At 48.6% G+C, this 27,166-nt stretch overlaps 1 protein-coding gene across 1 annotated transcript; it reads left to right on the top strand.

The window, feature by feature from the left end:
* The first annotated feature begins 1,442 nt into the window (after positions 1–1,442).
* On the top strand, positions 1,443–27,161 carry ARAP3 (ArfGAP with RhoGAP domain, ankyrin repeat and PH domain 3). Its single transcript, XM_007939052.2, has 32 exons — positions 1,443–1,966; positions 2,108–2,169; positions 2,262–2,373; positions 6,429–6,632; positions 6,780–6,849; positions 7,096–7,216; positions 7,303–7,487; positions 7,563–7,669; positions 7,917–8,116; positions 8,215–8,300; positions 8,459–8,641; positions 8,799–8,937; positions 9,482–9,598; positions 10,258–10,405; positions 10,515–10,617; positions 13,041–13,260; positions 14,998–15,061; positions 15,285–15,448; positions 17,010–17,222; positions 17,493–17,598; positions 19,027–19,174; positions 19,493–19,561; positions 20,378–20,452; positions 20,540–20,654; positions 22,563–22,691; positions 22,780–22,913; positions 25,284–25,366; positions 25,460–25,495; positions 25,635–25,698; positions 25,807–25,944; positions 26,126–26,164; positions 26,682–27,161. Exons 1-32 carry the CDS (start codon positions 1,443–1,445, stop codon positions 27,159–27,161), a joined length of 4,638 nt encoding a protein of 1,545 aa, XP_007937243.1.
* The last annotated feature ends 5 nt before the right edge of the window (positions 27,162–27,166 follow it).

Here is a 27,166-nt window from a genome sequence, read left to right as displayed (position 1 = left end):
AGGCCGGCCTTGAGTCACCGGGAAACTGGGCTCTGAGTCAGGGCCCAAGGATCAGCACCCCTCAGCTCCCGGCCATGGCTTGGAGATGGTGCCCAGGCGGTGCGAGGCGGAGAGAGGCCAGGGCCGAGGCTGGGACGGAGAGGGAATCCTGGTCAGGGACCGAATTTGAGATTAAACAGGTTACAAAGCCATGTAGGCCGAACCGAGGAATCAAAGACGTCCAGAATCAGATCGTATAGATGTGACCAGAGACGCGAATACACCTATAAAAATGGAGTTAGAATTGGAAACTGAGGCAAGGACAGGCTTAACCGCACAGAGCAAAACAGAGAGCAGAGAGAGACAGGTAGATGGACAAAGATGGATTCAGAGGTAGAGACAGAGGAGTGGGATGGAGATAGGGACAGGGCAGAGACAAAATTCAGGGGCAACAGAGTCAGAGATGGGTCCAGGGAATAGACAGGGGGAGGTGGGTAAAGTGGGCCAGAGCCCCAGGGAGCTGAGCCCAGAGCATGGCAGAAAGGAGGAAGATGCAGACAAAGCAGAGATGAGGGCATGGCATTTCACAGGGTATGCACTCCTATGTGTGCACATGTACATGCCACCATGGGTGTAAGAGTGGGGAAGAACCAAAGACTACAGAGCACCCCAAGCATCACTCTGGCCTAGTTCTCCCCCCATCCCTATCTCCAGCTGCCCTTGGCCTAGGGTCCAGACTCCACATATTGGGACTGTCTAGGGCTCTCTGGTTAGCCTGACCAGGGCAGGCAGGATGTGGGGGCGGCCAGGGCTGGAGGGACAGGAAGGAAGTCTGAGCAGAGACAATAGGTGGAAGGGGAGGAGGAACTGGAAACAGCAGGATTAGGATGGCCAAGCCTGCATCTCAGCTCTGGAAGCCAGTGGGAATGGGGTGTGCATCTCCTTCCTCCTACCTAGACTGCCTCTCTTCACAAGTATGCCACATCTGGATCAGGACACATCATAGCCCCCTCCTCCCACCAACTTGCTGGCCTGTTCTTTCACACACACACACACACACACACCACACACACACACGCACGCACATTCTAGCATCTTGTCCCATGCTTACCTCAGTTGGGTGTGCAGCAATGCAGGGGTGGAGCTTTGACCCAGACTCAGGGTGGGACAGGAGCCTGGGAGCCAAGACTACTGCTGCCTTGCTGTGAACCTGGTACAAGACCAGTTCCCTCTCTGGCCCTCACTTCCCTGATCTGCAAATGAAAGGATTCTCCTACAAGAACCTTTTCTTGTGTTCTGGGATGGCTCTGCCTCCATATCTCAGGCTTTGGGCATTTTTGATTGGAGGAATATTGAAGTCTGGCACCCCTTGTCCAGCCTTAGACTTTGGGGCAGGGAGGGGGACTCTCAGCCTGAGCCCTCCCTTCCCCCTGCCCCTTCCCCCAGCAATGGCCTGAGCCCCCATGGCTGCCCCTCAGGACCTGGACATCGCTGTGTGGCTGGCCACGGTGCACCTGGAGCAGTATGCAGACACGTTCCGGCAGCATGGCCTGGCTACAGTGGGTGCAGCCTGGGGCCTGGGCCACGAGGAGCTGAGGCAGTTGGGCATCAGTGCCACAGGGCACCGGAAACGCATTCTGCGCCTGCTGCAGGCAGGTGCTGTAGAGGGCTCCCCGGATCCCCAATCAGATAGTGCCATGGAGCCATCCTCCACTCCGGACCCCCAAGCCCAGACCTTCAAGCCTGTGCCCAAGCCCAGGACAGTGTTTGGTGGGCTCAGTGGTCCTGCCACCACCCAGAGAACTGGGCCAAACCTAGCTCTTCAGGGACCAGAAGTTTCCAGGATCCCAGAATCTAGTCCACGGTCCCCGCCTCTCCCCACTTCCTCCTCTGAGCAGCCATCAGCCTTGAATACTATGGAGATGATGTCCAATGCCATCTACTTCGGCCTGGACTTAAGAGGCAGGTCACAGGCAGCTCAGGACATGTGAGTAGGGTTGGCTTTCTGGGGATGCAATACTGGACTGGGAACAGGCTGGGTGGGGTGGTGAGGGAGTAGGAGGAACAAGGCATGAGGGTTTGTCCTTCCTCCTCTCTCCCTTGATAATCAATAGGCCTTTCCCCTCAGAACCCCTGACAGCTCCCAGAAAGCTGCCCCAACACCTGCCCTCAGGCCCACAACGGGTACAGGTAGGTGGTGGTATCAGGGGCTGGGGGAGAGTACTCTTGGGGACCAAACCTGACTCCTCTTCCCTCTGTCTCCCTCACTGCTCCCCAACTAGTGCACATCATGGACCCCGGTTGCCTGTACTACGGTGTCCAGCCTGTGGGAGTCCCAGGGCCATCTGATAGAAGAGACAGCAGAGGTGTCTGTCAGGACAGGGCTGAACATAGGTGAGTGCTCAGTAGGGTGGTGATGGAAGGGAGAAAGAAAGCTTGGGGAGTGGTTGAGCTGGCGGCAGCCATGTATCCAATTATTCATCAAATGTGCATGGTGTGTCCACTGAAGATACAGGATACTGAAGATACATAGCCCTGTCCTTGGACAGCCTGTGACTCAGAAAGGCAGAGAGGAAATAAAACAAGTTAGCAAACAAATGGATATATAATTAAAACTTGGGAGAAATGCTTTTCATCCTTTCATCCAACAAATATTTATTGAGCACATATTACACATCAGATATTGTTGTAGATGCTTGGGATAGATCAATGAATTAGACAGAAATCCTTGCCATTATGGGAGATTGCCAATTAACAAACAATAAACCAGTCACATGGTATGTTAAAAGATGTTAACATGGGAAAAATAGTACAGGGTAAGGGGCAGCAGGACTGCAGTTTTTCATTAGAGTCGTGAGAGCATCAAGAAGGATGACATTTGAGCAAAAAGTTGAAGGAGGTGTGGGAGTTACTATGAAGATATCTGGGGGAAGAATGTTTCAAGCAGGAGGAATGATCAGAACAGAGGCTTTAAGAAGGGCACATGCATAGAGGATCCAGGAGCAGTGAGAAGGCCATTGTGGCTGGGGCAGAGTGGGAAAGAGGGTGGTACGACATGACAACATTAGTAAGGAAAAAGGGGACCATATCAAGTGGGACCTGGTAGGGATGTTTGCCATTAGAGGGTTTTTGACTTAGATTTTAAAAGGATCCCTCTGATTGCTGTGTTGGGAATAGTCTGTTGGGGACAAAAGAAGTAGCAGAGAAACCAGTTAGGAGGTGCGAGACCAAGGGAGAGGTCTCAGACTAGAGTGATTGCAGTGTAGGTGGTGAGAAGTGGTTGGGTTTTGGTTATATTTTGAAGGTCAACTGTCAAATTGCATGTGGGGTGTATGAGAAAAAAGAGCAGTCAAGAATGACTTCAAAAGTTTTAGTCTGCCTGTGTTGTCCAGGGGAGCAGCCACTGGCCACATGTGACTACTGAGCATGTGCAATGTGCCTAGTCTGAACTGAGATGTGCTGTAAGTATGAAATATACACTAGATTTCAAAGGCTTAGTATGAAAAAGCAATGTAAAGTATCTTCATTTTTACATTGATTGCTTACTGAAATGTCATTATTTGAGAGAACACCCACTGCTCATTTATTGACTTGCTTAGGTTTCAAAGATGAGGTCATTATGCAGAAATCAGCATTACATGAAAATGTGTGATGAGCACATCAGATAGCAAAGTGGATGATGACTACGTCATTGTATAACTGCCACATTACATCATTACATAACTGCCAGACCACTGAGAATCATGGCCCAGCCAAGTTCACACATAACCTTAACCATCAGTCAGCATTACTCTCACTTCACATCTCAGTATTCGTTGCTGCCAGACGTTGTTAATGTGCAGAATAGTCAGATAGTAGATTTTTAACTATTGTCATGAATATGAAATGTCAGATAATGAGATAGTCACTAAGTGACGAGTAAGTGTATTGGATTAAATAAAACATATAGTTAAATTCACTTAACCTGTTTCTTTTTATTTTGCTTAATGTGGCTACTTGAAAATCTTAAATTATACATGTTGCTGGCATTGACTTCTGTCGGACAGTTTGAGCAATTGAAAGCTCATGGAGGGAAAGGTTACAGGCTAGGGAGAGGAGGAGACTGGGTTAGGGTTGGACATGGTAAATGCGGAGTGAAACTAAATGTACACGTAACATTGAATGTAAAACAAGCTCTTAAAATAAAATAAATAATTAAACAAAATAAAAACAAATAAATAAACAAATGAAAAGAAAGCTCATGGAGTTTCCATGTCCTGGGAGGCTAAGACTCTGCATACAGTAGAGGTGGGAGCAGGAGTTTGTTTTTGGACATGCTGATTTGAAGTATATATTATACATCCAAGAAGAGATGACAAATAGACTACTGGCTATATATCTGGAGTTTGGGTGAGAGGGCTGAGCCGGAGATCTAAATTTGAGTTGTCAGCATATGGATGGTTATATATCGGCATGAGTATAGATAGAGAGGAAACCAGTATCAGAGCCCTAGTGTACTCAACTATCAAGAAATTTGGGAGATATTTTTTTACTCTGGGGAAAAAAAGTAAAAGTTTGGGAGAAGAGAAAGAAACAGACTGTTTCAGCAAAACAGACTGAAAAGAAGGGGTAGGTGAAATAGAAGGAAGACCAGGAGAATGTGGTATCGTAGGAACCAAGTGAAGAAAGTATATGAGGAGGAGGCAGAGATCAAATAATGCTGAAAGGTCAAGTGTGAGAGGACTGAGAAGTGACTTCTGGAATTGGGAACATGGAGATCGATGGGGACCTTGACAAAGGCAGTCTCAGTGGAGTGGTGGGGGTTACAGTCTGGATGGAGTGGGCTTAAGAGAGAATAGAAGAAAAAGTGTTGGAAACAGAAAATGAAGACATTGTTTTTTGAGTTTTTCTGCAAAGAAGAGCAGAGAATTGAGATGATAATTGATCATGGAAGTGGAGTTGAGAAAAATGTGTTTTTTTTTGTAGGCTGGAATGTTGTGCATGTTTGTTGGTGAATAGGAATGGTTCAGTAGAGAGGGAAATTTAGCTGATGTAAGAGAGAGGAGAAATCCTAGAGCAGTGTCTGTCCCTGTGTAGGTGAGGGAGAATAGAATCAAGTACATGAAAGGAGGGACTGGCTTTAGGCAGGAGTGTTTTTAGTCATAGGAGGAAGGCAGAGTGTGTGGTGAAATCAGGTAAATGTGGTGCTGGGTGTCTGCACGCGTTCTCCTCTTGATTGCTTCAATGAAGTAGGAATTACTCAGTGAAGTAGGAAACAAATAGGGTAGATTAGTGGTTCTTAACCTTAGCTGTGCCACAACCTGGGTACCTTAAAAAAATACAGATGCTTGGCCCCCATCCCTAGAGTTTCAAACTTAAGTGGTCTGAGATGGGGCCATAAAGCAGTACATCTTTAAGTTTCCCATCCAGGTGACTTTGTACTGCCAAGGCTGAGAGCCACTGGAAAGTATAGAAAATAATAGGGGAATTTACTCAGCATGGTTAAGAAAGGTCTTTCTGAACAGATGACATAAGTAAAGACCCAACAGATGAGCAAAGCCCCTCAGAAAAGCATGTTCTAGACAGAGGGAACAGTGTGCTCAAACAGGAAAGAGAATGTGGCTGGACTGTAATAAGTAAGGATGAGGGTGGCACCCAGTGAAGTCAGTGGAGTGGCCATGGGTCTCATTGTGCATGGCCTTATAGTCCATGGTAAGGAATTTGGTTTTATTCTAAGTGCAAAGAGAGTTGTTGGAAGACTTCATGCAAGGAGAAGTGATCACATTTGTGTTTTAAAAAGAGCACTGCAGTCACTGGGAGAATGGATTATGGGAGAAAGCAAGAATGGAAGTAGGTGAGCAGTTAAGCAATGTGTATCACTACAGTGCACTCTGACAGGGTTTGGCCCAGGAAGAAAAGGCCAAGGAATTTGTGAAGGAAGGACCAATAAGACTTATTGAATGGAAATGGGCAACCATGACAGAGAGAGACCCATCCACACAACCCTTCCCAACCTTTCCACCCAAATAACACTAATGGCAGAGGACCCAAAACCCACTGCCATTGAGTCAATTCCAACTCATAGTGATCCCCATTGGGTTTCCAAGGCTGTAAATCTTTACAGAAGTAGATTGCCTCATCTTCCTCCTACAGAGCAGCTGGTGGGTTTGAACTGCTGACCTTCTGATTAGCAGCCAAATGCCTTACCTAGTATACTACCAGAGCTCCTTAATGGCAGAGGAGGGGGCCTGAAATTTTCCTAGTAGAATATCTAAATATGCTCAGAGAAAAAGCTCCATGTTAATCTTTTGGGTTCCCAACCTCCCTATTCCCTTCTCTGAAAAACATGTCCATTACCTGCCAGACATTCTCCTGGGTGCTGCATGAAGGGGAGGAGAAGTTACAAAGAGTGTGTCCAGAGTGCTAGGGGTCGTCTCATGTCTGTCTCTCCCTTTCTTGGCCCTCACAAGGCTCAGCAGGCAGGATCTGGAGTCACGGGAGGATGTCGGCTATGCCAGCCTTGAGCTGCCTGGGGACTCCACCCTCTTGATGCCCACCCTGGATGTGGAGGAGACCAGTGATGACCTCATTTCACCCTATGCCAGCTACTCCTCCACAGCAGACCCCCCCATGCCCCTGCTCAGTAACTGGCTGGACAAGCTCTCCCCTCAGGGGTGGGGTTGCTTGGAAGAAAAGGGAGGAGAGGGAGGCTGAGAGGCAGTGGGGTAGGGGCAGTGAGTCCCAAATGCTTCCAGACCCTATGAGCAGCCCCAGAATGCAACCCCCAACGCTCACTGATCCTCAGTCCTTCTCTTTTTCAGAAACTACGTCTTCCAGAGACGCTTTGTGCAGTTCAACGGGAGGAGTCTGATGTACTTTGGCAGTGACAAGGTAGGGTCAAGGATGGAGACGAGGAAGAGGAAGAGGGAGGGCTGAGAGCTCAGGATGGAAAGAGGAAAGCTCATGGTGGGGGTGTTGCCTCATGGCTGATGTCAGCATTTAAAGTAGCTAGATTATCTGACTGTACCTACTGCTTGTGGATTTGAGAGCTGAGCTCATGAAAGTTGGTGCTGGACCCAGAAATCAGTGCACATGGCTCATTTCCTGGCCCCATGGATCTTTGGGCTCTTCCTCCAGGACCCCTTCCCCAAGGGCATAATCCCCTTGACTGCCATTGAGATGACTCGAAGCAACAAGGACAACAAGTTTCAGGTCATCACCGGCCAGAGGGTGTTTGTATTCCGCACAGAAAGTGAGGGTGAGGGCCAGGGCCTCTGGGTCAGGGCAGGAGGGAGGGAGGGGTGTGAGTACACAGCCCACTGACCTGCCCCCACACCCCACCAGCTCAGCGGGACACATGGTGCAACACGATACAATCCTGCCTAAAGGAGCAGCGCCTTCTGGGCCACCCCCGGCCCCCCCAGCCACCCCGACCCCTCCGCACAGGCATGCTGGAGCTGCGTGGACACAAGGCCAAGGTGTTTGCTGCCTTGAGCCCTGGAGAGCTGGCACTGTTCAAGAGTGAGCAGGTGAGGAGGGTTGGACCAGGACCATGGGGCCTGGCTAGCAGCTGTTCTGGTTTCTCACTGTGCCTACCCCACCAGGCTTTCTCTCTGGGCATTGGGATCTGCTTCATTGAGCTGCAGGGCTGCAGTGTCCGGGAGACCAAGAGTCGCAGCTTCGACCTGCTCACACCCCATCGCTGCTTCAGGTGGGGCCCAGGCTGGCGAGAGGCATAGCTGGGAGAAAGACTTTTGGGGGAGGCAAAGGGTGCAGAGCACCAGAGGCCTCCTTAGTGGGATGTCAGTGGGCATAAACTGATGGGAGCGTAGGGACAGGAGTATCAGGAGGGTCTGGGTTGGCCAAGATGTGGCCTATGGTGGCTTTGCAGGAATGGCCAGTAGATTAGACAGTGGGGGAGGGGGTCCATGCCCACGAACTGGCTGTCCACCCCTCAGCTTCACAGCCGAGTCTGGGGGGGCTCGGCAGAGCTGGGCGGCCGCTCTGCAGGAAGCAGTAACTGAGACCCTGTCTGACTACGAGGTGGCTGAGAAGATCTGGTCCAACCGGGCAAATCGGCACTGTGCAGACTGTGGGGCTTCCCAGCCAGACTGGGCTGCCATCAACCTGGGGGTGGTCATCTGCAAGCAATGTGCAGGTGAGGCCTGAGGTCTCAAGCTGAATTGGGGAACAGGAGTGGGACTGGGGTAGGAGGGCCCAGGGTCTCCATGGCACATACCCATCACCCCCTGACAGGTCAGCACCGAGCCTTGGGTTCTGGGATCTCTAAGGTGCAGAGCCTGAAGCTGGATACAAGTGTCTGGAGTAATGAGATAGTGCAGGTGAGGGGGTGAAGAGAGGGAAGGTGGGATGGATGAAGAGGAGTATCCAAGAAAAGGCCTAGCTCCAGCCTTGCACAGGGGCCAGGGCAGGTGGGGAGTGGAATGCCTGGGGACTCTTGAGTTCCTGTCACCTGCCTTTGCCCCTTATCATCCTGCAGTTGTTCATTGTCCTGGGCAATGACCGTGCCAACCGCTTCTGGGCAGGAGCATTATCCCCAAATGAGAGGCTGCATCCAGATGCATCCCCTGGCCCTCGGGGAGAATTCATTTCCCGAAAGTACCGTTTGGGTCTCTTCCGGAAGCCCCATCCTCACTATCCAGATCACAGCCAGTTTCTCCAGGTAGGAGGAACAGGTTGGGTCTGATGGAAAGGGGGAAGTGGTCTCTGGGTTGGAATGCCTAGACGTGGGTGATGGAGGCTGGTTTGGTGATTGGAAGACATTGCCACGGCTCTCTGGTGGGGGTGGGAGGCTGACAGAGCCCCTTCCCTCCCTGCAGGCACTGTGTGCAGCTGTGGCAGGACCCAACCTGTTAAAGAGCATGGCCCAGCTCCTCTGTGTTGAGGCCTTTGAGGGTGAGGAAGAGCCCTGGTCCCCTTCAGCCCTGGATGGCAGCTTCCCTAGCCTCATACCCCCAGGTAATCCCCCTGAATGCCTTCTGTCACCCCCAGGAATTCTCAGCTCTGACTTGTGCCTTGGGTTCTTGGTGGGGGGTCAGTTATTCCATCATTTACCCACTACAATGGCCTGGCCTGAGGCGCTTTCCAACCCTCAGATTTCTGGGCCTGTTTCCTGATGGCATGAGATGACCAGTGATGGCCAATGCCTGGGTTGGTTCTGGATGTTCCAGGTGTTAGTGCTGGCCACACCTGACATAGTCAACCCCATAGATCAGGTCCCATCTTTCACAGAAATGGTCAGCATTACACTGCTGCTCTCCAGTGGTCAGGCCATGAGGGGCTGAGGAACTTGCAGTATGGCCCATTCTCTGAGGCTCCCTTCAAACCCTCCGTTTTTTCCAGTCTGGGTAGTAAAGGGTCCACCCCCCACTGGGCTCTGCCTGGCCATACTGCCATTGGAGCTGGGTCCCATTGTCTTCCTCTATTCAATCTCTTTTCCCAGGAGGCTCAGGCCATCCCTTCTCACTGGCCTCACCTGACCACCTTTCCTTCTCCCCTGCAGACCCTTCCCCTGGTGTGTACAATGAGGTAGTGGTGCCTGCCACTTACAGCAGCTTCCTGTACTGTGCTCCCGTCAGCCACAAAGCTGGACCCCCACCCCCTCGCAGGGGCCGGGATGGTAAGGGGGAGCCAGGGGATGGGAAGAGACAGAGGCTGAAACTAGGATGGGTGTGAGTGCACTACAAAGGGGCAAGAAGGGCAGGACTGAGATGGGAGGGTGCAGCCACACACTGGAGTGGGCTTGGGTGCTGGTGGTGATGGAGGGACCATGCCAGGTGGCAGTACTGGGTGGTAGGTAAGAGGCTGTGCTTTGAAATCAGACTATCTGGTCCAAATCCCGGCTGTGCTACTTCCTACCTATGTGACTTGGACTAGCTACTCAAACTTTGAGCCTCAGTTTACCCATGTACAAAATACAGCTGATAATAAATAGTACACACATTATAGAGTTGTGAAGATAATATGGGATCATGCATAGGCAGAGGGCTTGGCACAGAGTAAATACCTGATAAATGGGAATGGGAGCCCTGGTGGTACAATGTTAAGCATTTAGCTGCTAACCAAAATGTTGGCTGCCACCCAGCAGCTCTGTGGGAGAAAGACCTGGCCATCTGTTTCCACAACGACTACCGCCTAGACAGCCCCATGGAGCTGTTGTACTCTGTCACATGGGGTCACTATGAGTCGAAATCAGCTCGATGGCACCTAACAACAAGAAGAAACTATGGCAGTGGGATCAGAAGTCTGCTGCCCTCTGATGGTCTGTCATCCCCTTAGCTCCCCCTCGACTGTGGTGTGTACTGGGAGCAGCTCTGGAAATGTTTGTGTCAGAAAGCAGCCCTGAACCCTTGAGCCTCATCCAGCCCCAGGATGTTGTCTGTCTGGGCGTGAACCCCCCGCCTACTGACTCAGGTGACCTCGACAGGTAACAGTCCCCTATGCTCACTGAGCTCCTCCTTTTCCCTTCTCAATTCCCGGCCTGACAGCCCCCTCATTGTCCTGCTTTTTCCTCCCTAACCTCATTTTCTCTTCAGGTTCCCCTTTTCCTTTGAGCTCATCCTTACTGGGGGGAGGATCCAGCATTTTGGGACAGATGGAGCAGACAGTCTGGAGGCCTGGACGAGTGCCTTGGGCAAGGTGAGGCAGTTGAGACCTTTCCCTGACAGCTCATGATTTCTCTGCCACACCTGCCGCCATTCTGTCCTCTTATTCCTACCCTAACCCGCACCACTTCCCATAACAGCTAAGGCTGATTGATTGCTTATTCTGTGCCAGGCCCTATGTTAAGCACTGCCCACTGAGTATCTCATTTATAATAACTCTCAGAGGTAAGGACTATGAGTATTTTATGTATAAGGAAACTGAGGCTCAGAGGTTACAAAGTTGCTTGGTAAAGTTCACAGACCTAGGAGGCCATAGAGCACAAAACCAAAAACCAGGCCTCTATCTCAGAGTTCATGTCCTAGTCCTCACTGTGCCATAGCCTCTTCTCACCAAGAAGCTGCCTCTGATTCTTGCCACCCTCACTCCAGCAGGCTCAGGGACAAAGCTGCCTTCTTATATCCCAGCGTCACCATTCTTGGATAACCCAGTCTCTCCATCCTGCACCCTCTGCCTGGAATTAAAAGTTCAGACCCTGGAGTCAGACACATTTGAACTTGAGTCCTACAGCTAATGACCTCATGAGCTTTTCCATACCTGTAGAGCAAACAGAAAAACCCACTGCCATCAAGTCGATTGTGACTTATAGTAACCTCCATTGGGTTTCCAAAGTGGTAAATATTTATGGAGGTAGATTGCCTAGTCTTCCTTCTGTGGAGTGGCTCATGGGTTTGGACCTCCAGCCTTCTGGTTAGCAGTCAAATGCCTTAGGCACTCTACCACCAGAGCCCTTTTCCAAACCTGTAGAGTGGGTGTGAAAGACCTATCTCTAAGGCTGATAATTAAATGAGATGTGAGGCCCACACTGCCTGGCATAAAGTAAGCCCTCAGTATGTGAGTGCTGAAGTAATGATGATGATGGTGACAATCTCTCTTATCCTAAAAGAGCTCTTCCCTCAGCCCTGCTCTACTTTCAACTCATCACCCTGGCACTCTCCTTCCCTTCCTGACAACTCAGAAAGCTGTGTACTCTGGCAGCCTGCAGTTCCTCCTCAACCCCCTGCAGCTGCTTTACTCTGGCCATTCTCTTCCCAGCTACTATTCTGCAGGTCCCCAGTGACTTCCTGTTTCCAAACTGTGAGGGTCTTTCTCTGACCTCACCAAGTCGTCTCTGCAGCATCTGACCCCTCCTGTAGGAAAACACTCATCCCTGGGGATTCCCATTCCCTGGTTCACCTACAACTCCTCACAACAAGGCATTGTCCCTGTCCCCTTGCAGGGCCCTATCATGATCCTCACAGTCAGGTCTAAGTCTCATCCTATTTTTCATCTACACTTTTCAAAAGTCTAGCCCATCCTTAAAATCAGTGCTGGCATAGTGGATAAAGCATTTGGCTGCTAACCAGAAGGCCAGTGGATCAAACCCATAAGCTGCTCTTGGTAGGAAGATGGGGTGATCTACTTCTGTAGAGATTTACAGCCTTGGAAACCCAGTGGGGGTCGCTATGAGTCACATTCGACTCGATGGCAGTGAGGTTTTTTTTTTTTTTATCATAAGTGTGGTCTGAAGGCTGTTACACAGTGCTGGGCCATGGATTTTTTGTTTTGGTCAGTGACAACATAAATACAGAAATCGAGAGTGAGCCTATAGTGTCATTTATAGCAATTTGAGGAGGCCTGGTGGCACAGCAGTTAAAGCACTTGGCTGCTAACCAAAAGGTTCGAACCCACCAGCCCTCTGGAGAAAGAGGAAGCAGTCTGCTTCCATAAAGATTTATAGCTTTGGAAACCCTATGGGCAGTTCTACCTGTCTGAAAGGGTTGCTGTGAGTCAGAATTGACTTGTTTGCAGTGGAGCAATTTGACAAAGTTATTTTATGTATTGAATCTAGTAATAAAAATTGGGAGCTTGTATTTTATGTCTTTGTTTTCGGATTTCACTTGTCTAGTAATGCATTTCCATTGCTTTTAAAGAAAGTATTGGTCAGTGATGAACTGGAATTTAAAAAAAAGAAAGAAAGAAATCTTGGTCCTTCACTGCTTTAGTTTGAGAAGCAGTATTTTAAGGCCTACCTCAAACTCCCCCTCCTCCAGGAAGCCTTTTCCCAGCCCCTGGGTGGTAGGATTTTCCAGGGCATCAAGACTCCTCAGTTACAGCATCATGGCTACCTGTTCTTCCTTACCCCCTTCCCCAGCTAAGGGCACAAGGCTTCCACACAGGAGTTTTATCTGAGTTGGTTGGAGCAAATTGGATTGAATTGAATTTCTTCCCTTTTTCCATCTCCTTATGTCTCCTCTTTGGCTCTTTCTCCATTTTCATTCTTCTCTCTCTTCTGCTTTCTCTTTATATCTTTGTCTGCCTTTCCCTGTCCCTCTCACTCTCATCTCTCTCCTCACACCCCTTATCTCTTCCACATCCTCCTTCCTCCCTGTTCTCCCATGCCCCAATCTCCCCCACAGTGGTTCTCCCCTCTGAGTTGTCACCAGCTGCTGGGTCCTGGGCTGCTGCGACTAGGCCGGTTATGGCTGCGGTCCCCCTCCCACACAGCCCTGGCCCCTGGCCTCTGGCTGTCAGGGTTCGGCCTCCTTCGTGGTGACCACCTCTTCCTGTGTCCAGCGCCGGGTCCAGGACCTCCAGCCCCTGAGGACATGGTGCATCTGCGACGGCTACAGGAGATCAGTGAGCATGGGTGGGGCAGGGATGAAGGGTGCCTTGGGGGATAGGGGAACCTTCTTCTATTGGGGGCCCCTATGGGAAACAGTGGAATCCCTGGATAGTGCAAATGGTTAAGCAGTCAGCTACTAGCTAAAAAGGTTGGTGGTTCAAATCCATCCAGAAGTGCCTCAGAGGAAAGCCCTGTCAGTCTACTCGTGAAAGGTCACAGTCATTGAAACCTGTATGGGGCACAGTCTGTTCTGAACCACATGGGGTTGCCGTGAGTCAGAACTGACTCAATGGCAACTGGTTTGTTTTTTGTTTTATGGGTAACAGCATAACATAGTGGTTTTGAGGACAAGCTCTAGAGCCAAACTACCTAGATTTAGATCTCATCTCTAACTCCCTGAGGAGCCCTGGTGGTACAGTGATTATGCACTCAGCTGCTAACTTGAAAGGTCAGTGGTTTGAACCCAACAGCCGCTCCACAGGAGAAAGGTGTGGCAATCTGCTTCTGTAAAGATTATAGCCTTGGAAACACTAGGGGGCAGTTCTACTCTGTCCTGCAGAGTCATTGTGAGTTGGAATTGAGTTGACGGCAGTGAGTTTTTTTTCTTTTTTTAGTTTCCATCACTTTCTAGTTGTGTGCCCTTAAACAAGTTATTTAACCTCCCTGTGCCTTAGTTTCCTCATCTGTAAAATGGGCTCAATAATAAGACCTTATTCAGAGGGTTATCAGAAAAACTAAACTCACTGCCATCAAATCAATTCCAACTCATAGCAGTCTCCACTGGGTTTCCATGGCTGTAAAACTTTATGGAAGCCCATACGGCCCAATCTTTCTTCTGTGGAGTGGCTGGTGGGTTCAAGCCATGGACTTTTGGTTAGCAGACAAATGCTTTCACTGAGGTTCTAATAAGGTGTAATACATGTAAAACACTTATCACAGATCCTGGCAGGAGGCATCTTGTAAGTGTTCAATAAATGTCACATGTTATAAATGTTATTATTATCATTTGGAGTCACTTGTTTGCTGGGGGCTGGAAACTGGGAGAGAGGACTGATACCTCACTGTTCTTTCTCCTAACAGAGAAATAGTGTAGGATACTGTCTTATGGCTTTGGAGATAAGACACCTGCATTTGAGCCCAGATTTGCCACTTTATAGTAAGTTTAACAGTGCCTAAGGCATTTGACTGCTAACCAGAGAGTTGGAGGTTCAAACCCACCAGCCACTCTGCAGAAGGAAGACTGGTCAATCTACTTCTGGAAAGATTTACCACCTCAGAAACCCAGTGGGGGTCGCTATGAGTCAGAATCAACTCAATAATAGTAGGTTTAGTTTTTTTTTTTAAAAAAAAAAACAGAGGCAAGTTACTCAACCTTTCTGAATGTCAGTGTTGTTGTTGTTATGTGCCGTCGAGCCAGCCCCAACTCATAGCAACCCTTCCTTGGGTTGCCGAGGCAGTATCACTATGAAAGTAGATTGCCCAACCTTCCTTCCGAGGAGTGGCTGATGGGTTTGAACTGCCAGCCTTCTGGTTAGCAGTCAAGTGCCTTAGGCACTATGCTACCAGAGCTCCTGAATGTCAGTGTATCACCTGTAAAATGAGGATTATATCATTATATAACTCACAGGATTAAATGCAACATTGTAAGGCTTCTCCCAGTCTGCCACCTACATACCTTAAGCATTTAATAAATAGTCATGATTATGATGTACACAATGAATGATGATAATGTCTGATGATTCTCCTTCCAGGTGTAGTCTCTGCAGCTGACACCCCAGACAAGAAGGAGCATTTGGTCCTGGTAGAGACAGGAAGGTAAATGCTCTCCTATCCTTGGCACCCCATCTGCCTATCTAGAACCCATACCCTCCACCTGGGCCTGCTGGACTACTGCCTGCTTCCTCAAAATTGCTTCCCTCAGTTCAGGGGACCTGTCTGGGTTGGGTGTTGCTGCCCCCTGCTGGAAGCTCCAGGAAGTCTGGTTACTGTGTTCGTGGGCCTTTCAGTGTAGCTCTGACTCAGGCCTCTGGGGTCTCAGGACCCTGTATCTGCAGGGGGAAGGCCGGCTGGACTTCTCAGCATGGAACACAGCCATTGGCGGGGCAGCTGGTGGAGGCGGCACGGGGTTGCAAGAGCAGCAGATGAGCCGAGGTGACATCCCCATCATTGTGGATGCCTGCATCAGTTTTGTCACCCAACATGGTGAGTGGACAATGACTGATACTGAGCTAATGGGGGGATGGGGAATATAAGTGCAGCCAGTGGGTGCAATCAGCCCGGGAGAGCTTTGTCTTTAGAGACTGCGGCTGCCACCAACTGTATGCCTCTTGGCAAGCTGCTTTGCCTTTCTGAGCCTTAGTTCCCTCATCTGTAACAGATACTAACAGTCCTCATTTTCCAGGTTGGTTGTGACACTTCAGTGAAATAATGCATGTAAAACATTTGGTGCAGGGCCTGGCATATAGGAAGTACTCAGTGATGGCTATTACTGGGGTGTTGCCATGGGGAGTAAGAGTGGCATTGGGAATGTGGCTGGGGATATGGAATCATGGAACATAAAAGGGGGACCGCTATGAAGCATGCACCAAGCCATACAGCAAAATCTCTGAAGGTCTGAGAAAAATTATTCTGAGTGGGAGGTTTTCTAGGCGTAAAGAGTCAGCTATGCAAGTGGTCTCCAGAACTCCTTATCCTCTTGCGTTTTTGGCCTCTGCTTTATTCTCCAGCAAGAACCAATTAAAATCTAGTTCACCTATAAATGCCCTTTAGAAGGCTGGACTGTTTAGAAGGAAGATTCACAGAAAACTAAGGAGGGCAGTAAAGAAAAAGAAAGGCACATCCATGAACTAACAAATAGTTGTACTTTCCAGCCATGTTGTTGTTATTAGGTGCCATCAAGTCATCTCTGACTCACAGCAATCTTTTGTACAGTAGAACAAAACACTGCCTGGTCCCTGCCAGCCCCACGATCCTTGCTGTACTTGAGCCATCATTGTAGCCACTGTGTCAATCCATCTTGTTGAGGGCCTCCCCCTTTCTTGTTGACCCTCCACTTTACCAAGCATGATATCCTTTTCCAGGGAATGGTCCCTTCTTACAACATGACCAAAGTAGGTGAGATGAAGTCTGGCCATTCTCACTTCCAAGGAGCATCCCAGCTGCACTTCTTCCAGAACAGATTTGTTAGTTCTTTTAGCAGCCGTGGACCACAGATAATGCAGAGGCCAATGACATTCTCCATTCATTGACTTCCCCCGCCCACTAGACCTCTTCCGTCTTCTCAGTCTCGCTTGTGTTCAAAGTGGGGATTAGGTCCAAGGCTCAATGAATAAACCCTGGGGAGTATGGAGGTTCACACTTGGCCCTCATGGTTCCTGCATCTCCATTCTTTATCATTCAATAAATATTTATTGAGCAGCTACCATGAGCCAGATACTGGGGTTCTGGTAGTGAATAAGCAAAGATCCCATGAAGTTTATAGACTAATGAGAAAGATGAACAATAAGAAAACAAATAATGTGTTTCAGAGAGTGCTATTTAAAAGTAAAAATGGCAAGGAGATAGATGATGCTATTTGTGTTGGTATGGTCAGGAAGGGCCTCTGAGGATATGAACTCAAGCAGGGACCTGAGAAGCACGACCACTGAGGCACAGATTTCCTCCCATCTGGCCTCCCTACCCCGTTTCCCCCAGAGATGCTGATGCTGGGTGGGAGACGGTAAGTCTTTGGGCAGTGGTGAGCAGAGACGTTGGTTGTTCTCAGGGCTCCGGCTGGAGGGTGTGTACCGGAAAGGGGGTGCCCGTGCCCGAAGCCTGCGGCTCCTGGCTGAGTTCCGGCGGGATGCCCGGTCAGTGAAGCTCCGACCAGGGGAGCACTTTGTGGAGGATGTCACAGACACGCTCAAACGCTTCTTTCGTGAGCTCGATGACCCTGTGACTTCTGCACGCTTGCTGCCTCGCTGGAGGGAGGCTGCCGGTACTCTCTCTAGATCCCTGAGAACTCCTCACGGGTCACCAAGGCCCAACCAGGAGCCCCCCACCCCACCCCAGAATCCATGAGACTCGATTGGGCAGCCCCTTCCAAGGCATCCCCACTCTGGAGGATCACCCAGGGATTGGCTCAGGGCAAGGTAGGGAGGGGACAGACATGTAGCCATCCTGGGCTTATTTTTCTAAGAAACTGTCCACCCTGCCCTTCATTCTTCCTACCCTGATCCTTCCCAACTCTCTTCTATCCCATTTCCAGAGCTGCCCCAGAAGAATCAGCGCCTGGAGAAATACAAAGAAGTGATTGGCTGCCTGCCGCGGGTCAACCGCCGCACACTGGCCACACTCATTGGACATCTCTATCGGTCAGTATGGCCAGATGCCCTGAAGGTCCCCTAACAGACCCCATGTCACCTTGGTCTGACACCCCACTTACCTTCATTCATTCATTCCACAGACAGTTGTTAGGTGAAGGGCTATAGCACAGAGGTTCATGGCACAGACTTTAGGGTCAGACAAACAGACCTAGGCTTTAATCTGGTTCCAACATTCTAGCTGTGTGACTGTGGGTAAGTTATTTGCTCTCTCTAGATCTGTTTCCTCATTGCAAAAGGAAGGTGATGAAATCAGCAGTGTCTACATCATAGGTTATATGAGGGTTAAATGAGATAACCCTTGTAAAATTCTTTTTTTTCTTTTTTTTAAGCAATATGTCATCATATTATCAGTGGAAGTGTACAGTGAAGCAGGTTCCCAATCACCAATTTCTCCCCCTACAGTTCAGTGACACTGTTTACATTCTTCAAGTTGTATCAACAGTCACATTGTTTCAGTTCTAGTTGTTCCATTCCCATCAACCTAGTCTCACAACTCCTCAATCTTGTCTATGCTTTAGAGTATTTGTTGACCATTTGGTCTCATATAGATGTTTTTTTCTAAGAAAGCACAGTGCTCCAGGGTGATACTCATTACTTTATGAACTAACTGCTATTTAGCTAAAAGGTGACTTGAGGGGATTGTTTCAGTTCAAGGCTCAGTAGTCTCACAGATTCCTCCTGTTTTACTGGGTCCATTAAGTCTGGATTTTTTTGAAAATTTCAAGTTCTGTTCCATATTTTCCTCTTTTTCTATCAGGATCCATCTAATGTGAATCCTTATAAAATTCTTAGTACACATCTGGCATGTAGTAAGCCTTCAGACATGGCTAGCAATCGATATTATTTTGTTTGACTATTCTATGCCAGCTAAAGGGTTAGATGCAGGAAACACAAAGATGAATAAGATGGAGATCTACCTTCATCAATATACTAGGGAGATGGACTTTATATGATGTTGGGGTGAGCCCTTGACGATGTTGTACTGATTACACTACGTTCTCAGGATTAGCAAACTACTGCCTATGGGCCAAATCCAGCCTGTTGCCTGTTTTTGTAGAAAAGTTGTACTGCAACATGACCACACCCATTCATGTGTGACTTATCTATGTCTCCTTTTACACTACAACAGCAGAGTTGAGTTGCAACAGACACTGTACGGTGTGCAAGCCACAAGTGTTTACTCTGTCGCTTTGTAAAGGTTGCTGACCCCTTCTATTTTTATAATTCCCTTTTCTATCTCTCCCCTAGACTGAGAGCCCCTTGAGGCCAATATTGTATATTCAAAGCACTTAGCCCACGGCCTGGCATACAGTAGGGGCTCAATAAATTTTTGCTGAGTGAATGAATATATGGATGCATGGAAGAGTAGGTGAGAGTGCAAGCTGCACTCCTAGTGACCCTCACACCTCTCTGCAGGGTGCAGAAGTGTGCAGCTCTAAACCAGATGTGCACACGGAATCTGGCCCTGCTGTTTGCGCCCAGCGTGTTCCAGACAGATGGCCGGGGGGAGCACGAGGTCCGGGTGCTACAGGAGCTCATCGATGGCTACGTCTCTGTCTTTGATGTGAGGCTCTCTGGACCCCTGACCTGCAGCCCCTCTGCCCCTTCCCCTGCAGGACCCAGAGAGTCTAGATCCTGCTCACCCCAATAAGCTCCTGGCACTAGCTATGTGAAGACCTCTGCATCAGGAACCATCTCCCAGAGCCCTGGGATCCTCTGTCTCATAACATTGATCCTAACATAACTCCATTGGTTCTTAACTCTTCTGACCTTTAACCTTCTCATACAAGTCGTTTTTGAGTCTTTGAGTCTTGCAGCTCTCCCCCTGCTTCTCTCCTTTCCCAGCACCCACCTCTTACACTATCTTTTGACTCTTCCACAGATTGACTCTGACCAGGTAGCTCAAATTGACTTGGAGGTCAGTCTTATCACCACCTGGAAGGATGTGCAGGTAACTTGTCCTGACCACTGGTGGCAAGATAGGAAGCTGATTTTCTGCCCAGTTGAGGTTGCTTCCACTTCAAACTGCCCTCAGGGCATTGGCCTTCAGCTGTCTGGGACACAGGAAATCCAAGAAAGAGAATGCTGTGGTTGGGGTTGGGGTTAGGGTTCTCTCTATTCAGTCCACCATGATGATTCTTCATTAAAAAATGGTGGCGTAGAGCCTAAGGCATTTGACTGCTAACCAAAAGGCTGGTGGTTCAAACCCACCAGCCACTCCGCAGAAGGAAGACTGGACAAAATGGTGGCAAAGCACCCACCACAAAGTGCAAGGGATCCCTGGAAGAGTCAATTGTATGAAGTGAAAATAATAACAAATAATAAATATAATAGGAAACATTGACCGAGGACTTGTTATATTCCATGCACCTTTAATCTTATTTTAGCATCACAAAACTGTATAAAGTTGGTAGTCCCATTTTTCCAAATAAAGAAACCTAGGCTTACAGTCAGTTATTCAAGGTCATACTATTATGAGTGGCAGTGTTGAAACTCAGACAGGCTGACTCCAAACTTGCCCTTACAACCACTGTGCAGTACTACCTCAGAAGCACTGTATGCAGCCTAAAGATGCAGCTCCTCCAACCCTGTTTTCCCTTTTAAGGCCTTGAAGGATGTTGACAGTGGGAGGTGGAAGGAGATCCTTGTGGGGGGACATGCTCATGAGGCAACATGGGAAAGCTTCTGACCTTGATCTTTTTCTTTTTTTCTTGACCTTGATCTTCTGCATCCTCTTGTGTCCTCCTGGCTTCTTTACTCCCCTCAGTTGTCCCAGGCTGGAGACCTCATCATGGAGGTTTATATAGAGCATCAGCTCCCAGACAACTGTGTCACCCTGAAGGTTAGTCCTGAAGGGACTGGAGGAGATGAGAGAATGGTGAGGGGCAGAGACAATGGCCTGACCAGCATGCTCTTGCCCTGACCATAGGTGTCCCCAACACTGACTGCTGAGGAGCTGACTAACCAGGTACTGGAGATGAGGGGGACAGCAGCTGGGACAGACTTGTGGGTGACATTTGAAATTCTTGAGCATGGGGAGCTTGGTGAGTATAACTCTGTGTGTGTGTGTGCACGCATGTGTGTATGTGTATGTATAGTCAAGGTCACCAATAACTTCTTTGTTGCCAAATACAGTGGATCCTGTCCTCATCCATTTGAGGGGACATTCAATACCACTGATCCACTCTCTCTTTCTCAATCATCTTCTCTTTTGGTTTTAAGTGAACCCCAGAAGTCCTTGGCTTCCCTTCTAGGTCAAAGGAGGATTCTCCTCCTCCTTTGCCCAGAGTTCAAATGTTGGAGAGACCCTGGACTCAATCCTGAGCCCTTTTAGCTTCTCTGTTTCCCCTTGGATGAGTTCATCCATTCTCATAGCTTTCTACCCACTGCTATTGAGTCAATTCCGACTCATAGCAACCCTGTAGGACAGAGTAGAACTGCCCCATAGGGTTTCCAAGGCTGTAAATCTTTATAGAAGTGGACTGCCTCATCTTTCTCCCAAGGAGCAGCCAGTGGGTTCAAACCACTAGCCAAGTGCTTAACCACTCTACCACCAGGTCTCCTGTCTCATAGCTTTAAATGGCATAAATAACCCGACACTCACATTTTTACCTCTGTCCCAGACCTCTCTTCTGACCTGCAGACTCATATCCAGCTGCACACTTGACATCTTCACTTGTATGTCTCATAAGCAATCTCAGACCAAACTTGATTCCAAACTCCCTCCCCTACCAAAAAACCCAAGCCATTTCCTTGAGTTTTTTTGCCAACTCAGTAAAAGGCACCACCATCCATCCAGTTATTAAAGCCAGAAACATGGAGTTCTTTGTGACTTCTCCCATTCCTTCATCTTCATACCAAACTCACCAACTAATCCTGTCAGTTCAATTTGAATTTATCACTTCTCTCCATCTCCACTTCCATCACCACCCTAGCCAAAGTGACCGTTCTATCTTTGTCCCTCTACATGTACCACTAAAATGTATGGCCCCAGAAGGTAGCTAGACAGTGTTCCATTCTTGTGTTCCTGCAATCCATTTTCTACAGAGCAGCCAGATGCACATCTCAAGCAAAAACCAGGTCAAGCCATTCCCATGGTTAAAACCCCCCAGTGGCTTCACATTGAACTTAAAATAGAATCCAAACTTTTTACCATGACTTATAAGGCTCTGAATATCTGCCACTCTCCTTTCGCCCTCCAATTTCTTAGACCTTATCTCACATCACTGGTTCTCTTATTTTTATCTTCTCTGCTTTAGCCATAGTTCCCCAAACACATCTTTCCTGTTCTCTGTTCTTACATTTTTGCCGTGCCTGAAGACTTCTTCCCTCTGATCGTATTATGGCTTGCTCGTCTCAATCTTTCAGGTCTGTGGGGCTCACCTTCAAATGCCACATCTGAAAGGCTTTCCCTGATTACTCCATCTCAGCGGCTTCCCTGCTACCTTCTCTCACTCAGCTTCTTGTTTCTTTCAAAGCAGTTATTTATCTGCATTTATTTTTGTTTGCTTACCTGTTTACTATCTTCCCCTTCACTAGGCTGTGGGCTTTGTGAGAACAGGAATCATGTGCATTGTGTTCACCACTGTCTGCCCAGGGCCAGTCCAGTACCTGGCTTAGTTGTTGTTGTTGTTATATGCTGTCGAGTTGGCCCCGACTCATAGCGACCCCCCTTGGGTTTCCGAGGCGGTATCACTAAGGAAGTAGATTGCCCAACCTTCCTTCTGAGGAGTGGCTGGTGGGTTTGAACCACCAGGCTTCTGGTTAGCAGTCAAGTGCCTTAGGCACTATGCTACCAGAACTACCTGGCTTAGAGTTAGTGCTAAAATAAATGTCTTTAGCTGGATCGTTGAACAGGTGAATGAAAGAGATAAACTAACTAGGAGACAGGTTGGGGGCTCTAGGCTGTGAGTGGGTTTCTGGTTGATACTCATCTCCACCTCACCCATTAGAGCGGCCACTGCACCCCAAGGAAAAGGTCCTAGAGCAGGCCCTGCAATGGTGCCAGCTCCCGGAGCCCTGCTCAGCTTCCCTGCTCTTGCGAAAAGTTTCCCTTGCCCAGGCCGGCTGCCTCTTCACAGGTGAGCATCCTTCCTCAGCCCAGGATCCCACAGGCCTCTCTCTCTCAGGCCTTTTCACCAAGCACTGCCATTTCCCACCTGTGCCCAGGTACCCGGCGTGAGAGTCCACGGGTAGGGCTGTTGCGGTGCCGTGAGGAGCCACCCCGATTGCTGGGAAGCCGCTTTCAGGAGAGATTCTTCCTGTTGCGTGGCCGCTGCCTCCTGCTGCTTAAGGAGAAGAAGGTGAAGCCCTGGACAAAGAGAATGGAATGCTGGGTGGCTATATGGGAGGAGTCCTGACTGCACTGACCCTCTGATCCCATAGCCTATACGCTCATCAGTCTCATTACTTCCCTGACTCCTTCACCTCTGACCTTGTGATCACACAACCCATGATTCACCAACCCAGAGTTTCATTTTTTAAAATATTTTATTGTGTTTTCAATTAAAGTTTACACAGTAAATTAGGTTCCCATTTAATAATTTCTACACAATTTGTTCAGTGATACTGGTTATATTTTACCCAGTGTGTCAATTTTCTCATTGTTTTTGTTCTGGTTGTTCCCTTTCCTGGTTTTGCTGCCCCCTTGCCTTCTTGTCTTTGCTTCAGAGTAAGTGTTGACCGTTTGGTTTCATATAGATGATGTCTTAAAGGGACACAGTATTCATAGATGACATTATTTATTTTATGAGCCAATCTGTTACTTAGCTAAAAGATGACTCATGGAATAGATTTGGTTCAATGTATAAAGGGTTATCTCAGGCCAGTAGTCTCAGGAGTCCTCGTCTCAACTTGTCCAATAAATCTGGACTTTTTAAAGAATTTGAGTTCTGGTCCACATTTTGCTCCCATTCTCTCAGGGTCCTTCTATTATGTTCCTGATCAGAATGGTAGGTAGTGGTAGCCAAGCACCAGCTAGTTCTTCTGGTCTCAGAGAAAATGACATTGTGGTTTATGTAGACTACTAGTCTCATGGACTGGTTTTTTCTCTTAAGTCTTTGGTTTCCTTCTCTTTCACTCCAGATGTGTAGAGACCAATAGTTGTTCTTAGATAGCTGCATGCAAGCTTTTAAGAGCCCAGTGCTAGGGTGTAGAACGTAAACATTACGTACTATATTATGCCAGTTGACCAAGTTGTCCCATGAGACTATGGTCCAAACCCTTCAGAACCCTTAAACCAATCCTGTAAGGTGTTTAAATACTGTTTGTGCCCCTGTGTGCTTTACTATATATATGAGTATATATGCATATGTAAGGAGCTCTGGTAGCACAGTGACTAAGGCATCTAACTGCTAACCAGAAGGTTGGTAGTTCAAGCCAACCAGCCACTCTGTGGAAGCAAGACTGGGCAATTTACTTCTGCAAAGACTGCCTCAGTACATCTGTAGGTGTGGGCACCCTATATAAACACATGTATAATTAAACACTTGTATACATTCATATTTATAAAGCATACACATTACTCTTATTTAGTTGTTGTTGCATCATTGTGTATGTCCCAGCATATACCAAAAACATCTTTTTTTGTGTGTGATTTGGGTGAAAGTTTACAGAGCAAATTCATCTTCCATACAGCAGCTCACATACACTTTGTCTCATGACATAGACTGCAATCTCCCACAGTGCAACAGCTCTCCTCCCACTTCCTCCCCATAGCCACCTCTTCCCTGTGTCCTTCCCTCCCATGCACTCCTGCCCCCCTGAGTTGTCTCCCTGTGCATACATAGCCCTTCTATTCTCCCATGATTGATCTCTTCATGGAGTGTATCTACCTTATGTAAATGTTAAGCTCATATGCCTGTCTTTTGTTTGGCTGGAAGCCACAGAAGTGGGTTCAATTCCAGACCTGAAGGGCCGTTGGGGCATAGTCTCAGGGGTTCCATCAAGCTCTATCAGACCGGCAAACCTAGTCCCCTTTTTTTTTTTTTTTTTTAAATGATTTTGAGTTTTGATCCACATTGTTCTTCCACTCTATCCGGGATCTACATAGATCCCCCTCCAAGTTGTTGACAGTGGTAGTCAGGCACCATCTGGTTCTTCTGGTCTCATAGTCATATAGGCTGAGGACTGCATGGTGTACCACTCCTTTGGACTAATTGTTTCCATGCATCTTTGGTTTTCTTCATTCTTTGCTCTGGACGAGGAGAGACCCACTGTTGCATCTAGATGGCTGCTTGCAAGCTTTTAAGATCCCAGTTGCTACTTGCCAAAGTAGGATGTGGAAGAATCAAAAAGGTCCTTTTTTTTCCTGCATACTTCTTAGTGACATCATTTACCTTGGTACAGCTGTGCACACTTCACCCACATTTGGTGTTATATTTCCCATCCCCAAAATAACAAATATCTACTATTTAGAGAATGATTTCCTCCCCTACCTCCACCTATTCTTGGTAGCTACTAGTAAATGTTGTTTTCAGTATGTATACCTATTCTGGTCTTTTTATAATAGTGAGATCATACAGTATTTGTCCTTTTGTGGTTGATACTTCATTCAGCATAATATCTTCCAATTTCATGCATGCTATAATAGAAGAACTCTATGCCTTCTTGACCTCATTAACCATGATCTTCCTCTCACCTCTGAACCTCACTGACTCTGTTCACATTCTCAGAGCTCTAAACCAGAACGAGAGTGGGCTTTGGAAGGTGCCAAGGTCTACCTGGGAATCCGCAAGAAGTTAAAGCCTCCAACACTGTGAGTTTTCTTACCCAGCCCATTCTAGGCCCTTCCTGCTACCACCTCTCTGACCTTGCTGATCACTGGATAACTGTTCTCCTTTGCTCCTAGGTGGGGCTTCACATTGATACTGGAGAAGATGCACCTGTGAGTCCTCCTCCCCAAATAGTCTAGCTTCTCCTCTGGCCCAACCCTGTACCCTGTCCTCCATCTCATCCCTCTTTACCGCCTCTATCCCTATAGCTGTGACTCGTCCCCTCCCCTTAACCCCTCTGATCACCTCTAGCTACCTGTCCTGCACTGATGAGGATGAGATGTGGGACTGGACTACCAGCATCCTCAAAGCCCAGGTGAGGGGAAGGAGGAGGCTGAGGGCTGGACCTGTGGTCCCCGGGGCCTGGCTGTACCCTTCAGTTCCCCCCTTGCCCATCTGTGCCAACCCCTCACCCTCTCACCAGTATGATGATCAGCAGCCAGTCGTCTTACGACGCCGTTCCTCCTCTGACCTTGCCCGTCAGAAGTTTGGCACTATGCCCTTGTTGCCCATCCGTGGGGATGACAGTGGAGCCACCCTCCTCTCTGCCAATCAGACTCTGGTAAGGCCCGAGCCTGTCCCAACCCCTTCCTGCCCATTGCATCAGGGAATGGTGTGGCTGCCAGCCTGGTGCCCCCTCTGCTCACTGTGCCCTTCCACCCCCCACCCCTCCCTCCTGTTGCTATGCCTCATTGTGTCTCTGTGTCTCTCCCTCCAACTATTCCCACTCCACCTGTGCCCAGCGGCGACTACACAACCGGAGGACCCTGTCCATGTTCTTTGTGAGTACTGTGACTGCACCAGCTGTGTGCCTGTAGGCCATCTGTTCCTCTGTGCTACCTGATCCTGGGTGTGCTCTCTGTATTTGTCCTGATGCAGGCCTGGAAGGATCCTTCAGGACATGGTGTGTGTGTGTGTGTGTGTGTGACACAGAAAGAGAGATAGAGAGAGTAAGAGACAGATAAAGTTGAGGCCAGAATGAGGAAAATGAGGGAGAATAGGTTATGGTGAGGAAAGGGAGGAGTCGTCATGAGATCTGAGAAGTAGAAGAAAAATGGCTAAGTGGGTTTAAGCCCCTCCTCTACCATTTATTCACAGTGTGATCTTGGACAATTTATTGAAACCCTGTGAGTCTCGTTCACTAATTTGCAATATAGCCCACCACCCAGGGTTCTATGAATAGCATACATGCAAAATATTTTTCAGTGTCTGACCCAGAAGCATTCAATTAATGTTAGTGATTAATGATCCAGTAACTTTAACTCTATGCCCACCTCCTGCCGCCCCATACCCATGCAGCCGATGAAGTCACCCCAGGGGTCTGTGGAAGAGCAAGAGGAACTGGAAGAGCCTGTGTATGAGGAGCCAGTGTACGAGGAAGTGGGGGCCTTTCCTGAGCTGACAAAGGACGCCTCTACCTCTTCCACCACACAGGACTGTACAGCAAAGACAGAGACCCTCATCAGCCAGAGATCCTTTGATCAACCCCTTCTTTCCAAGGCAGGCACCCTGGGCTGGGTAGAGAGACCGCCTGAGCCCCCTCCTGGTCCTCCTTCAAAGAGCAGCCCCCAGGCACATGGGTCCCTGGAGGAGCAGCTGCTCCAGGAGCTCAGCAACCTCATCCTGAGAAAGGGAGAAACCACCACAGGCCTTGGCAACTGCTCCCAGCCCTCCAGCCCTCAGCCCCCCAGCCCCACTGGCCTTCCCACACAGACACCCAGCTTCCCCACCCAACCTCCTTGCTCTTCCAGTCCATCCTCCAGCCAGCCCCTTACATGACCCTA

Source organism: Orycteropus afer, unplaced genomic scaffold (assembly GCF_000298275.1).
Source record: "Orycteropus afer afer isolate SDZICR_OR568_19922 unplaced genomic scaffold, OryAfe1.0 scaffold00056, whole genome shotgun sequence".
NCBI classification, from domain to species: Eukaryota; Metazoa; Chordata; class Mammalia; order Tubulidentata; family Orycteropodidae; genus Orycteropus; species Orycteropus afer.
This window is presented reverse-complemented; position numbering and strand designations above follow the sequence as displayed.